Below are 16,043 nucleotides of genomic sequence, written 5' to 3'. Positions count from 1 at the left end.
GGGTTAGGTTAAGGGTTAGGTTTTAGGGTTAGGTTAAGGGTTAGGGTTAGGTTTAGGGTTAGGTTAAGGGTTAGATTTAGGGTTAGGTTTAGGGTTAGGTTTAGGGTTAGGTTTAGGGTTAGGTTTAGGGTTAGGTTAAGGGTTAGGTTTTAGGGTTAGGTTAAGGGTTAGGGTTAGGTTTAGGGTTAGGTTTAGGGTTACGTTTAGGGTTAGGTTTAGGGTTAGGTTTAGGGTTAGGTTTAGGATTAGGTTTAGGGGGGTTAGGTTTAGGTTTAGGTGTTAATTTTAGGTTTAGCGTTTACAGCGTGCTTCTGTCTCCGCGCTGTTGTCGCCCTGTTGATGATGTCAGCTACGCGGTTTCGTCGAGCGCGCTTTAGTCGAACGCGGTTTTGTGGTGGAACCAAGGAAATGTATCCATGCATTGCATCTTACTGTTGTTTGATTGCTGATGATTCGATCAGAGCCTGGAATCAGCTTGAACATGATGGTGCTTTGGGATAGAGCCTGCAAGAATTCAGAAAAACAGTATCTAATGCACTTTGCCTACTTCGCTTGCAAACTTAATTTGATCATCAATGCACTTATAATTCTACCACTAGCTATTCCTTTCGACAGGAAGGATAAAATCCATGATGATATTGCTTTTGGTACATAGATAGTCTTTGATCTATTAACACAACTGAGCCCAAAATCTCTGTTGTTAAATAAAATAGTTGTTAAGTTAGCTTCGCCCCACTTTACGACCTTGCTTGCCACAGTTGTTAAGTGAATCTGGCTTTCCCATTGACTTGGCTTGTCAGAAGATCACACAAGGTGGTCACGTGACCCCAGGACACAGCAACAGTCGTAAATATGAATCTGTTGCCAGGCGTTTGAATTTTGATCATGGGACAATTGGGAAGTAAGAGTGGAAAGAGTTGCAGTGGTTCTAAGAGTGGGAAACGGCCATGTCACTTTTTTCAGTGCCATTTGTAACTTAAAACGTTCACTAAATGAACTGTTGTAAGTCAAGGATTACGGGTACAGTATATGCAGTGGTGGGATTCAGCCGGTTCGCACCTATTCAGGAGAACCGGTTGGTAACTTTCTAAGCAGTTCGGAGAACCGGTTGTTGGAAGAAATCTCCTTTTGTTTTTTCCCACTTTACAGGGCTAATCCTGTAAGGAAGGCAGGAAGGAAACATTCTGGTGTTGTTTCTAGCCTAATCTTTATTCCCCTGCTTACAGAAACTGCCTCTCCGGTTAACCCTTATTACCATTGTAACAGCTAAAGTGAAGCGCCCATCAACGTGAGTGATGTTGAGTTGGCCATGCCCACCCAGTCACATGACCACCAAGCCCCGCCTACCCTGCTGGTCATTAGGGCAGAGAACCGGTTGTTAAATTAGTTGAATCCCACCACTGAGTATATGAATATGCGTCTCCTGTCAATTTTAGCTATCGAATTGTGCAAAAGTCAGGAAACATGTTTAAAAAAACAAAGCAGCAACTGTTAGTTGCAACTGAGGAAGGAATTATATTGCACAGTCCCTACTTCTTATTTGCTTGGGAACTGCTACAAGCAGTTCAGCGGTTCAAATCTCACCAGCTCAAGGTTGACTCAGCCTTCCATCCTTCCGAGGTGGGTGAAATGAGGACCCCCTACTGTGGGGGCGATATGCTGACTCTGTAAACCGCTTAGAGAGGGCTGAAAGCCCTATGAAGCGGTATATAAGTCTAACTGCTATTGCTATTGCTACTTCTTATTTGTTTGGGAACTGCCACAAGGGTTTCTCCCCCCCCCCCACCCAGCATGCAAGCAGCAGACAGAAGCCGCAGATGGGGAAAGTGGTGGTGGTGATGGGAACAATACACACACACACACACACACACACACACACCTTGAAATTAAAACAAAGTGTTCCCTACAAAACTAGAAATATGAATATTTGCCTCCTTGCTCTTTGGTACAATCGCAACAAAAATCTGCGGGAAGCACAGTAGGACTGACAAACGTGTGGGCGCTACATTGCACAGTTGCGAGGGATCTATGAAAAGTGGGAGAAAATGATCATCCCCTCTTTATAGCATTTTTTCCCTTCGGCCATTCTCCTTTGGAGGATGTCTTTATTTTCCAAGTGTGCACTTTTGCATCGATTGCATGCTATCCTTAAGTGATATATTTAAAGAGCAGAAGGCTGATTGTGATTACCAGAATATGTATGACTTGCTCCGGTTCCAGGCCCTCCACTAGGATTCCGTTCACTTCTACAAGCTTGTCTCCAGCATATAACAACCCTGCAAAAGAAAAGAAAAAAAAAACAGTAATGATATTAAGCAGTTTGTCAGAGAACTGGAGAAGAAAAGTATCTGGATTTCTAAGTGTGGGAAGTTATCATCCAGCCCTCTCCCAGAAAAAATGAAATATCCTAGGAAATATTGAAAAGGCAGAATGTTTCTCTGGATGTGAAAAGAAACATGTTTTAAAAGACAGAATAGTTGCCTATAGCTTCCTGCCTACCCCCACTTTGTCAATAGGCCCATTAAGCCTAACCAGGCTAGCCCACTTTACATAATAAAGACTTCACCAGCAGCTACAGAAAGGCATGATAATATACTCAACTGACCACAAGGCATCTGAGAACTCATCACAGCCTAGAGAGTAGCCCCCTGCATGGCACCATGGGAGTCTGACAACCAATCAGAATACATTTCTTACACAGGAACAGGAAACAGAGAGGTGGGACTAAACAGGGTATAAAAAGCCTAGCAAGCCCCTCCCTCAGCCCTTCTCTCTTCTTCTCCACCAACATTGAAGCATGTGATCACCTTTTCTGTTCAGGGCTCAAGCCATGTGGCCCTGTCCAACAATAAACCATCTTTCCAAGCAGCCTCCATGTCTCCAGTGTCCTCTTCCCCACTTGGAGCTAAACCCAGAAGGACATTTCTTTCAACATAAGAAGCACCTACACTTTATTCCCCCTCTCCCAAGTTTAAAACGATTCATTATGGACAGTTGTGCATCTGACTATCCTAACCTCATTTCAGGCAGGGTTTTAAGGAGAAAGAGTAAATTTTGGTTCAATAGCTTTCCTCCTCCGTTTTGGCCTCATGGAGGCAACTGAAAGGGGACTATGCACTGTTTGGAGCCTGTTTCCCCCCGCCCCCCTGAATGTGATGACCACAGCAAACTGACTGCTACAGTTGGCTTAATGCATCTCTCTGTCTGTGGAACACAATCTCCAATAGAAGTACTTAGCAATAGCAATAGCAGTTAGACTTATATACCGCTTCATAGGGCTTTCAGCCCTCTCTAAGCGGTTTACAGAGTCAGCATATCGCCCCCAACAACAATCCAGGTCCTCATTTTACCCACCTCGGAAGGATGGAAGGCTGAGTCAACCTTTGAGCCAGTGAGATTTGAACAGCCGAACTGCAGAACTGCAGTCAACTGAAGTAGCCTGCAGTGCTGCATTTAACCACTGCGCCACCTCGGCTCAGTAAACCTTCCAAGCCTATACTATCTCCAAACCCCTGCCTCCTAAAAGCAATTTTGGGATAAGCAGAAGGAAGTTAATCATAATGAAACAATTTAGAACACCTTCACTAAGATTTACTGGGAAATATGTTCAGAACATTCAAGAACCCGTACAGAACTTTCAAAACGCATATTGAAAATGATTCCCTGCCCCTCCCCAGCAATTTTTTTAAAACTTTCAGATGTATTAAATTTACCTTACCACTTTTATCTGCCAGTCCTCCATGGATTACTCTTGCTATCGTAATATCCCCTGTCAGCTCATGGCGTTTAATGGTGGCACCCTGAGGAAGAGGAAGAAAAGGAAGAGTTACTTCCTACTGAACAGAAGAATAAAAAGGTGGACACTTGGTGAGTAGTGGTATACGGGAAGTCTAGAGCCCGATAGAGATATTAAGATTATAGCTTCCACTTCATATACCTCCCTGCATTCATGTACCATAACGTTCAACTTGACTCTGGGGACTTAGTGGACCATTAATGTAATTTTTGATGTTAATTTCAGTACAGGCAGTTCTTAGTGGAGCCGAGGTGGCGCAGTGGTTAGGGGTGCAGTACTGCAGGCCACTTCAGCTGACTGCTATCTGCAGTTCGGCGGTTCAAATCTCACCGGCTCAAGGTTGACTCAGCCTTCCATCCTTCCGAGGTGGGTAAAATGAGGACCCGGATTGTTGTTGGGGGCGATATGCTGACTCTGTAAAACCGCTTAGAGAGGGCTGAAAGCCCTATGAAGCGGTATATAAGTCTAACTGCTATTGCTATTGCTATTCTTGATTTATAACTGTAACAGAGTCCAGAATTTCTATCATAATTTCTTGTAGATTGTAAGTTAAAGCACCCACATGAGTAGATCTGATTTCACAGCTTTTTTTTTGTGGCAATTGTTAAGCAATCACCAGGGTTATGTAAATGCGATAGCCCTTAAGCAAACACCGTGTTTGTTAAACGAATTTATGTGTGTTTTACCAGAAACCATCCCAAAAGGCCAGAAAATGGCAAATATATATATAAGAGGAATTCCCCCGTAAGCTGTGTGGAGTGGTAAACTTGTCCTACTCTAAGATGGCCTGTTGTCCTGAAGGAAGATATGATACAAAGCAGAGGTGGGTTCCTACCGGTTCGCACCTGTTCGGTAGAACCGGTTCGTCAAATCTACCGAACCGGTTAGAAGAGGTTCCACCAGTGGACCCGGAAAGCAGGCCACACCTACAGAAGAGGCTCCAACATTTTTTGAAACCCACCACTGGTCCTTGGATAGGATTATTCTACACTATCAAGCTCCTATTTATAAAACTCAGGGCCTCTGTGGAAGGTAAGTATGACGACTGCGTTTGTGGTGCAATCAGAACATTGCGTGTGTTGAAGTTGTTTTAACGCAAACCAAAGATGCCTTTTAAAAAAGAAGTTGACATCATATTCTTATGAATGCCAGTGCTGTGTGTGAGGTCATTTAAGGTGGTTCTGACAAGTGTCGTCAGCATCTTCATATCCGGTCACATGGGCGGCAAGCCACTCCCATCCGGTCACATGGGCGGCAAGCCACTCCCACAAAGGAGGCCACACCCACAGAGTAGGTTCGAACAATTTTTGAAACCCACCACTGACACACAGACAGACAGACAGACAGACTCACACACAGAGAGAAAGAGAATGAGAAAGAAAGGAAGAAAGAAATAAATAAAAAAAGAAAGAAAGAAAAAGTGTGAGAGAGATGAAAGAAAAAAAAGGAAAAAGGGACAGAGAGACAAAAGGAAGGAAAGAGAGAGAGAGAGAGAGAGAGAAAACACATGGCCAGCAAGCCCCTCCCATCCGGTCACATGGGCGGCAAGCCACTCCCACAAAGGAGGCCACACCCACAGAGTAGGTTCGAACAATTTTTGAAACCCACCACTGATACAAAGGGAAACACAGCAAACAAACTAAATGAATATAATTAAAATTAAAGTGAAATTGAACATTACAAGAGGCTGGTTATTTTTCACCAGGCAGACAATCCTCATGGCCTCTTCATTTTCAGGGAGGTTTTCTATCAGGGGTGGAAGCTTAGGTTCAAAATCCTTCCGGGCCACAGTATCATGAGCTAATAATAAGGCCTGTGAGAAAGAATAAACACATGGATGGGGTAAATAAATGCTAGGTCATTTTTAATGGGGATGCTTGGGTGTAAGAGTTACAAGGTAAATTTAACCTAACACTTATTTTTGATTTTTATTTCTGTATGTCCATTTAGCGTCCCTCCAATGAGGATGTTTTAAAATCTAGCATACAAACCTTGCAAAGTTCAAATATGGTTAGAGTCTGCTTGAATTGGAATATGAAGCCAAATTTCCCAGCTTTAATGTATTATTTCCTTTTTCAAATGTCAATACAATGGATTTGCATTGGGAAAAAAAACGTTCCTTGTGCTGAAAGATTTTGGTAGCCTCAAAAGAGACCCTCACATTTTATAACAGGGAATGATAGATCTTCGCAGCCACTTCTAAATCAACTTCTGCAACGTAAGGAGCTTGAAAAAGCTTTTCTCAAAACATACTTAGGTCTCATTCAAACATTAAGTAGAAAGTACAGAACTGTATAATTTTAAAAGGCAGATGGAAAAAATACGGATTCTCCTTTCTAGAAAGCTTCTTACATAGAAAAATGTAGATTGGGAAGAAGAAGGCAAGCTGAACTGTTCTCCAAAGCTTTCTGGATGATCTTTGAATATGCAGAATAGACATATATGCAGGTGAAGGATAATACATACTGTTTAAAATGCTAGATGTTTCCCTTCTTGTACCTTAAATTATTCTAATCTATGATTTAACCTTTTTATAATTTAAAAGGGAGACAGGATGTGTAAGTTAAAACAGAAAGACACACAAGTGTTGGAAGAGAACAGAGATTCTTTTGTCAAAACCAGAAGAAGCTGCTGAGCTAGCACTGATTCAGATGAGCTGATATTCCTACTTGGAATTCTTGCTTTAAAGCAATAGTATAGCAAGAGTATTGGCAGCTACTGTAACTTCCAGATACAAAACCCACAACTACACAATTTAGGGTGAGAAGATTTTGCTTCTCTATTGTAGGAAGTTATCACCCAGCCTTCTCCCAGAAAAATGAAATATCCTAGGAAATATTGAAAAGGCAGAATATTTCTCTGGATGTGAGAAGAAAGAAACATGTTTTAAAAGACAGAATAGCTGCCTGTAGCTTCCTGCCCATCCCCACTTGGTCAATGGGCCATTAAGAAGGCCAAGATAGTCCATGTGCTGTCCCAACAGTGTATAGTTAATTTAAAAATTAGAAGCTGTCTCCTTTAAGCAGCTATCTCATGGGAAATGCAATTACCTTGTGGGAAACATAGTCCCATAGCATGTGACCATATCTGGGCTCCCTGATTGGGCAGTGGGTATTTTGCCCGCGAAATTGTTTGTTGCTTCGCACTCACTGAATCGCCATCAGCACTAGCAGAAGCAGCTTTGTACCAGCAGCATGGGTTAGAGGAATTAATGTCTTTACACTACGTGAAGGGACAGATCAGGGAAAGTCAGAAGAACCTCATTACTGAACTGTAAGTTTTGTTATTAAGGATTCCTGACAATAAACTTGATTTGAAAAATATTCCCAAGCGTGGAGTTAACTGGCTGCCCGAGCAGAACCCTCATTGCCCGGAGCAGAACAGTCCACTTTACATAATAAAGACTTCTCCACTTCAGTTACAGGAAAGCATGATAATATTGGCCCCAACTGACCACATGGCATCTGAGAACTCAACCAAATCTGGATTCAAAATGCAGCCTAGAGAGTTGTCCCTGCATGGCCCCATGGGAGTCTGACAACCAATCAGAATACATTTCTTACACAGGAACAGGAAACAGAGAGGTGGGTTATAAAAAGGTTATAAAAAGCCTAGCAAGCCCCTCCCTCAGCCCTTCTCTTCTTCTCCACCAACATTGAAGCATGTGATCACCTTTTCTGTTCAGGGCTCAAGCCATGTGGTCCTGTCCACCAATAAACCATCTTTCCAAGCAGCCTCCATGTCTCCAGTGTCTTTTTCCCTACTTGGAGCCGAACCCAGAAGGACATTTCTTTCATGCTTTCTATATGAAACAGAGGAAACTGGTCTCTCTTCTCATGGAGGAGCAGATTTCACCTGTCGGTTATTTTGAAAATGGCTATTGGATTTTATCACTCTCAATTGGTCACTCTGCTTCTTTTGGCTGATGGATGTAGGGTTAGCGTTGACGAGAGCAGAGAGTGTTGCTATTTAGTTCTCCAGGCCCATGGGAAAAGTCAGTAATAATTCAGGGTTCCTTTGCAAAGGAAAGACAAATATGCTTTCCTGCAACTGTTTCTTCTCTAGCCAATAAAAGGCACAGTTTGGATTCTTGGATTGCTAAAATGTTCTTCAGGAGTGGAGAGAAACATGGCTCCTGGCACCACTTAATGTATCTCAAAGTGAGGAAATCCCTGGTCTGTGCCAATACTCAAGCTTCCAACAATGCATCTTCATAATAAAAATAAAGGAACCCTCCCTGCCTGAAACCTGAAAGTTTCAGGTTTCTTCTGGATGGTGCTGCTGTGTTTATCCAAGCACGACAAACGGCACACACACACTCACACACACACACACACACACAAACAGAGACACGGAGTCCTCCCACGCCAGGGGTGGGTTGCTAATCCCATTCCGACCGGTTCGGTTGGAACGGGGCCGGCGGCGTCCTCGTGCACGCGCGCAGTTCACGCATGCGTCTTAGCGCCTGCCCGATGCTCCAGCTGCTCGCGGAGACTCGCGCAGGCGATGTATGTGCCATCCAGCTGCTCGCGGAGAATCGCGCAAGCGCTGTATGTGCCATGCGCCTGCGTGGAAGCGCAGAAGCCTTCAAAGACCGGTGAGGAGCGCGGGCGGGTGGGTGGGCCCTTCGCCGTTCCCGGAAGTTACTTACTTCTGGGTTCGCCGACCAACCGGTTCGCGGGGACCGCCGCAAACCGGTTGAAACCCACCCCTGTCCCACGCCCTTGAGTGACCTTCAAAGAGGCTCAAGGGTGGCTTGCAGGCCGTGTGCGAAGCCGTGTGTGGGTGCGTCTGCTGCCCAACTGTGTTTGTGTGTCTGTGTGCTTGTGGGTGTGGTTGCTATCCAGCAGAAACAAACATACTTTGGGGTGGAAGAAACTAGTTTTCAGTCTCTGCCAGAATCTGCTCTCTCTGCCCCAGCACCAGAGGTGGGTTCCTACCAGTTTGCACCTATTCGGTAGAACCGGTTCGCCAAATCTACTGAACCGATTAGAAGAGGTTCCACCAGTGGACCCGGAAAGCAGGCCACACCTACAGAAGAGGCTCCAAAAATTTTTGAAACCCACCACTGGCAAGGATCTTGTAACTTGACAGCTTTAAGACTTGCATGCTTCAATGCCAGAGTTTCTGAATAGCTACTCGGACCGACCTAAGTACTAATTTATAAGTTCATATCCGGTCACATGGGCGGCAAGCCACTCCCATCTGGTCACATGGGTGGCAAGCCACTCCCACAATGGAGGCCACACCCACAGAGTAGGTTCCAACAATTTTTGAAACCCACCACTGCCCAGCACGCTCTGGGGAGGGACGTCCAAAGGCCAGCTCACACATTGCCTAAAATAGGCAAAGATGCACAATGAAGAGACCTTTCTCTTCCATGCTGAAGAGCTTCAGGGGCCAATGCTTACCTTGAAGTGAGGACCTTGTAGAAGTTGTCTTAGCTCTTTCCTTTCTGGAGATTGTTGGCCTCTACTATTCAGCAACTCCACTACCTATGAACAAGAGAAGCATATACTTCATTTTGAAAATATATAACTTAACCTATTGCTTAAATAGCACGTTGATGTCTATAAAATACAATTATGTAAAACTCAAAAGGACAATTTGGTGCAGTAGTTAAGGCATTAGGTAGACCATGAGTTCTAGTTCCACCTTAGGCACAAAACCAGCGGGAGGCTTCAGGTCAGTAAACTTTCTTTTAGTCCTAAGAAGTAGGAAAGGGCAACTCCTTTCTGAAAAAGAATTTTGTCAAGAAAACTGCAAGGAGTAATCCAAGCGGTTAGAAGGAGTCAAAACTGATACAAATAGGGGTGGGTTCCTGCCAGTTCTAACCTCTTCTGTAGAAGAGGTTCCACAAATCTACAGTGCCGTTTAGAACCGGTTCCAGCTCCCTCCCCCCCGCCCGTCTGCACATCATCAAGATGAAGAGCGAGAGGAGGAATTCTGGGAGTTGAAGTCCACAAGTCTTAAAGCTCTCAAGTTTGAACACCCCTGGGTTTTTTTTCTAAAGGGTTAGGGGTGCAAGGGTCTTGTAACTTGACAGCTTTAAGACTTGCACACTTCAATGCCAGAGTTCCTGAGCCAACATGACTGGAAGAGGAATTCTGGGAGTTGAAGTCCACAAGTCTTAAAGCTGTCAAGTTTGAACACCCGTTTTTTTTTTCCTAAAGGGTTAGGGGTGCAAGGGTCTTGTAACTTGACAGCTTTAAGACTTGTGTGCTTCAAATGCCAGAGTTTCTGAGCCAACATTTTGGTTGCAAAGCAAGAGCGTTGTTAAGTGAGTTTCATCACATTTTACAAGTTGACCACGCCCACCCAGTCACAAGGCTGGCAAGCCACTCCCACCTGGTCATATGGCCGGCAAGCCACTCCCACAAAGCAGGCCACACCTACAGAAGAGGTTCTAAAAAAAATTGAAACCCACCACTGGATACAAAGCAATTTTATTTCTGTGAAACTTGTAATATTGAAAGCAAAAATTAGACATCAGGGAAACTGCACTTAATCTCGACTCCAGGAATCTCACCTCATGCATCAATTCTTGTGCCTGGGATATGAATGGAACTGGCCTTCTCTTGATATACTGATGAAGGCATTCATATACCTAGAAACAGATGATGTTAAGATGTTGATGCCACTATGCAATATTATAAACGTGGTGCATAATGCAAAAACCTGGCTCTCTCCCCATACAAAGAAACGTGAATGGGCCAGGAATCAAGGCCACGTTTCTTCAGTACAAATCCTACAAGATTTGTATGTGTAATGATATATGAGATTGGAGAAAGAAACACAGACTAGATAAGAAAAGCTTAACCTGCAGAAGAAATGGGATATACAGGTGAAACTTGAAAAATTAGAATATCGTGCAAAAGTTCATTTGTTTCAGTAATGCAACTTTAAAAGGTGAAACTAATATATGAGACAGACTCATTACATGCAAAGCAAGATAGTTCAAATTGTGATTTGTCATAATTGTGATGATTATGGCTTACAGCTCATGAAAACCCCTCTCTGGTTTATTACCAAACCATTCATTGGTAATTTAGTTCTAAAATTAGTGGGAAATTATTGGTTTCTGAAGCTAAGTATAGAATAAGGCTTCTATCATTTGTCTTTGCAGCTCAGTCAATGATTAAATAATTAAAGTTAAAAATTCCTAAATGCAGAGAATTTTGTTTCTGTGCATAACCAAGGGAAAGGCACAGAATTTGCAGTTGCTGCTTATTGGAAGAGATTTAAACCGTTTAAACCATTTCCCCCCCGTTATGTGTTCGTTATGTGTCTTTTTTTTCTCTTTTTTGTAAGCCGCCTGGAGTCCTTCGGGTTTGGGCGGCATATAAATTTTATAAATAAATAAATAATTTTTTACCTTTAGTAGAGCCTGCAGCCATGGAGATCTGAGCAGTTCATATAATACACCATCAATATCCTTCTTGTCAAAAAAGCTCATTTCGTGCCAGACCAAAGACAGACTGTGTCATAAACCTAACCCCAAAAGACACATCAGTGATATGGTTCATTGTTACACTCCTCTAAATACAAGTATTTATACAAACATCTTTTATTTTTTTTGGACAAAAGATAAATGAAAAATTATAGCATGAGAATTCCTCATTCCTATAATAAAAACCCCATAAATAGTTTTTTGTTATAATTTATTTGAGTTTTGGACTAGAAATGTTCTAATTTAATGGCATGATTTGAAGATATACGTACCCTATATGTTAAGGTGACCAGATTTTAACATTGGTAAAGCGGGACACCATTGACCAGGGTGGGGTGGGGTGGTTCTTGATTAAAAATATAAAAAAAAAATCGGGACTTTTTAAAAACGCCGCGGGACGCGGGACAAATTGTTAAAAATCGGGACTGTCCCGCCAAAAGCGGGACGTCTGGTCACCTTACTATATGTGGGACGCGGGACAAATTGTTAAAAATCGGGACTGTCCCGCCAAAAGCGGGACGTCTGGTCACCTTACTATATGTGTATGCAAACCCTGCAATTTCTTTCAGATCAAAACCAGAATTGGGAGACTACAGAGTACCTTGTAAATCCATTTTTGCCCCTTAGTTTTGTATTTATTTACAAGGCTAGCCAAAATTGAAACAGACATAACTGTGTGATAAACAGCTGACTTCCCAGTTATGCAAATTGTCACTTTATTCTACGATCCTACATGGTGCAGGTGGCAGTTGTGGCTAGGAGGGCCTTGGTGCAGTTGTGCTCCAGTTGCACCCATTCCTGGATTGGAAGGCTCTGCTCTCAGGTATTCCAACCCAGGTCACCTCCCGAATGGACTGCGGTAATGTGGTCTATATGGGGCTGCTGCCCCTGAAGAGTATTCAAAGGTTTCAACTAGTGCTAAATGCTTCAGTGAAGGCGGTTATGTGTGCCAGTAGAGTAGCACACCTTTAATTTGCAACCTTGCATTGCTTCTCGGTCCAATCTGAGGTGCAGATTTTGGCCTTTAAAGTCCTACATGGCCTGGGACCAGGTTATTTGTGGAACTGCCTCTTCCCGATTACATCTAAAAGAGCCAAGGTGGCACAGTGGTTAGGGTGCAGTACTGCAGGCCACTTTAGCTGACTGCGATCTGCAGTTCAGCGGTTCAAATCTCACCGGCTCAAGGTCGACTCAGCCTTCCATCCTTCCGAGGTGGGTGAAATGAGGACCCGGACTGTGGGGGCGATATGCTGACTCAATTTTCTAAAAAATAATTTGTAAACCGCTTAGAGAGGGCTGAAAGCCCTATGAAGCGGTATATAAGTCAAATAAATAAATAAATAAATAAATAGATAGATAAATAAATAAATAAATAAATAAATAAATAAATCTACCCATCCCATCAAATCTGGCAGGTGTGAAGAATGTTATGGGTCACGATTCCTAAGGGTTCCATCTGATGAGTCCCCAGAGACTTTTCTGCTGTGGCTCCTGCCCTCTGGACTATCATCCCAAACTCCCTGAGGAAGAGTTTAATCCCATCCCTACCACCCTTCTGGAAAGCCATTAAAACATGTTTTTTCCAGCTGCAGGCCTGATATTCTTTGGAAACAGGGAGATCGCAAGATGCCCTTTAAACATTCTTCCATGGTCTTGTGACAAGTATGGTTTTTAATGTTTTTTTTTATTTTTTACTATACCTCACCCAGAGTCACATTCTTGAAATAGATAGCTATATGAATTTGATAGCTGGCTAGCTAGATAAATCTAAATAAGGAAAAGAATAACTGCTGTTATTCAGAAATCTGAATGATTTCTCTCTCCCCCCCCCTCTCTCTAAAAAGAGGCATTTATTTTTTTTAAAAAGGAAATAAATGGGTAGACTGTACCTTTTTCCTTGTGCAAGACTGCAACGTTGTGCATCTCATTCATTTTTGGAAATTCTGCTAGTTTCTCTGGATGGATCATCTGCTATGTAATTATTAGAAGCCTAATTAGAAAGGAGAGGAAAGATCACTTGGGGGACTACAAATAATTATGAAAATAAATATTCTGTGAGTGCATATATGTATAAATGGAATGGAATGGAATGGAATAGAATAGAATAGAATGGGCTGGAGGCAATAACAGGGGTTAAAATAGAATGGAAACCTGAAGTTTTTTTTATTAGGAATTATGTCTACGAAATACAAAAAAGAAATCCAGTATTTAATACTACATATAATTACGGCGGCAAGGATCGCCTTTGCCCAGAAATGGAAAAACAAATTATCCCCAAATGAAGATGAAATAATAAGAAAGGTTATGGACTGTGCCGAAATGGATAAATTAACGAAAGAAATCCAGGGGAAAGAAGAATCAGAATTCTACCAGATATGGGATAAATGCTATAGGTGGATGGAGGAAAGAAACAAAAATCAATGAAAGACTATAACAACACTCAAAAATAATAGTTATGAGTAAAATAAGAGGGTTAAGAATGGTGAAATCTAAATGAAATACGATAGAAGGGGAAATAATATAATGTAAGCGATATCGATTGATGATTGCTAATATAAAAACCAGGAAGTTCCTGTTCGCACTGTATTGTACAAACGTGGTGTACGTCTAATTTGTGTGTGTGTGTGTATTTTACATGTTTGTTAATAAAAATCTTTTAAAAAATAATAATAGAATAGTTCTCTATTGGCGAAGTGTGATTCGACACACAAGCAATTTGCATCCTGTGCATAAGCTCTCAGTGTACATTAAAATAACAAAGTAATATAACCATAAGATACGAATAGCAGAAGGTAGTAGGAAAGATGAGAAGCATAATAGTAATACAGCCCTACTACATGGGTTAATATCCTTAGACTTAAAACAGTGCTGTGGGAATTAGGTGTTCAGCAGAATGATGGCACAAGAGAAAATTTGTCTTTGTGTCTAGTTGTTTTGGCTTGCAATGTTCTGTAGTGGAATAGAATAGAAAATAATAAATAAAACAAAATAAAATAAAACAATAGAAAAAGAAGCAGAACAATAGTTCTGGAAATTAATTTAATGCATAAATGTGTAAAACTTTATCCAAGGTATAACTATTCAAATGAATAATGCCTAACGGGGTTTAAATGGCAGACAATATTAATAAATAATAAGATGGCATTCTTTTCCTAAGTGAAGCCTGCCGGGAATGTGAAATGCTTTTCTTTCCCATGTACCTCCTGCTGCCAATTACCTCCCAAAGACCCATTAGATCACACAGGGTTGGCCTCCTCCAGGTTCCATCTACTAGCCAATGCCACCTGGCTACTACCCGGGGGAGGGCCTTCTCTGTGGCAGCTCCGGCCCTCTGGAACGAATTCCCCGCAGGGATTCGGACCCTCACCTCTCTCCAGGCCTTCCGAAAAGCCGTCAAAACCTGGCTTTGCCGGCAGGCCTGGGGTTGATGAGTTCCCCTCCCCTCTCGACTTGTGTGGTTGCGTGATTCTTGCTTATTTTAATTATCTGTATTTTGTTCTATGTTCTCCTTTTCCCTTTTTTGAATTGTTCGCCGCCCTGAGTCCTTCCCGGAGAAGGGTGGCATACAAATAATAAAATTCAATTCAATTCCCCTAATCTCACTACAACTGTTTGGAACATCATTTCACAGATGACTGAGATAATCCAGCAATCCTACAGCAGCTTGAATCAGATCATTGTTTCTCAACCAATACTATACTATTGCACCATGGGCAGCTCCCCTCTTCTGATTGAGAAAAGCCAACAAGAGAAAGCAAGACAAAGGGGGGCAGTTTATAAAAGTATCCACGGAGGATCCCCAAAAGTTAAAATGACTGCCATGAGTATGTGATCCAAAGTTTTTTTACGCATACCTAGACCAGGGACGTGCAGTCAGGGGAGGCAGGGGAGGCAGAGCCTTGCCACTGTCATCATGAAAAGAAAAAAAAATGTAAAAGGAAAAAGGCTGAGCTAGTTGCTGCCAGAGTCACAGTGGGTGACTCTTCTACCCCCCCACAGGCCTACTGATTGCTCCATTGACATTTTACCCGGGGTCAAACTCCCAAAACCCCGCATTTACTCCATGTCACCCAGGGAAATGGAGGAGATGCGTTCTTTCATTGACAAAAATTTGAAACGTGGGTTCATTGAACCGGCTCGACCCAAAGTGGCTGCCCCTGTCCTATTTCGTGAAAAGAAAGATGGGTCTCTTCGTTTATGCTGTGACTTTCGCAACCTTAACGCAATCTGTACTCAAAACCTCTACCCACTACCATTGATGAAGGACTTGTTAGCGCAACTGGGGAAGGGCCGCATCTTCACTCTGCTTAGTGCTTAACTGTGTAAAAAAGCCTCTTAAAAAGTGCCCTCTGCAGGGGGCGGCAGGAGAACGAGGTGCCTCATTTAGTCTGACTTTATGATCACTTGAGCAGAGCTAAGCAAGGGTTAAAAGCCGAAAAATTCCTGATGTAGATGAGGCACATGGTCCTCCTGCCTCCTGTAGACGGTGTTTTTTAGAGGCTTTTTAGAGGCTCTGGGATCAACTACCTCAGCCTGACCTCAGAGCTCTTGCCTTTTTCCTTTTACATTTTTTTTCTTTTCATGATGGCAGGCAAGAGCAGAGTTGAAATCCTCTCTGAAACAGCTGGAAAAGGTACGTGTGTGGGGAGGGGGGAGGAATTCAAAAAGTTTGATTGCATGCAGAGCCACGTTGCCTTTTCAAACACACACACACATAAACACACACACACAGCTGGATAAAAGTATATAAGCCCAGCTTCACTGATTACAAGTTTAAAAAGGCAACGTGGCTCCACC

The 16,043-nt window shown here is 42.6% G+C and overlaps 1 protein-coding gene across 1 annotated transcript in view; it reads right to left on the bottom strand.

Annotated features, from left to right (window-relative positions):
- MPP4 (membrane palmitoylated protein 4) overlaps positions 1-11,249 on the bottom strand; it is a 38,304-nt gene extending 27,055 nt beyond the window's left edge. The window contains exons 1-7 of the mRNA XM_032234787.1: positions 11,172-11,249; positions 10,326-10,403; positions 9,208-9,291; positions 5,478-5,609; positions 3,719-3,800; positions 2,191-2,276; positions 433-504 (exon numbers count right to left, since the gene is read on the bottom strand). Of these exons, the coding sequence (XP_032090678.1) occupies positions 433-504; positions 2,191-2,276; positions 3,719-3,800; positions 5,478-5,609; positions 9,208-9,291; positions 10,326-10,334 (465 nt within the window). The 5' untranslated portion in view covers positions 10,335-10,403; positions 11,172-11,249. The remainder of the gene's footprint in view (positions 1-432; positions 505-2,190; positions 2,277-3,718; positions 3,801-5,477; positions 5,610-9,207; positions 9,292-10,325; positions 10,404-11,171) is intronic.
- Between the last annotated feature and the right edge of the window lie 4,794 nt (positions 11,250-16,043).

The sequence above is a fragment of the Thamnophis elegans genome, chromosome 1, assembly GCF_009769535.1.
Source record: "Thamnophis elegans isolate rThaEle1 chromosome 1, rThaEle1.pri, whole genome shotgun sequence".
Lineage (NCBI taxonomy): Eukaryota > Metazoa > Chordata > Lepidosauria > Squamata > Colubridae > Thamnophis > Thamnophis elegans.
The sequence above is the reverse complement of the archived record's forward strand: the minus strand, read 5'-3'. Positions and strand labels throughout refer to the sequence as shown.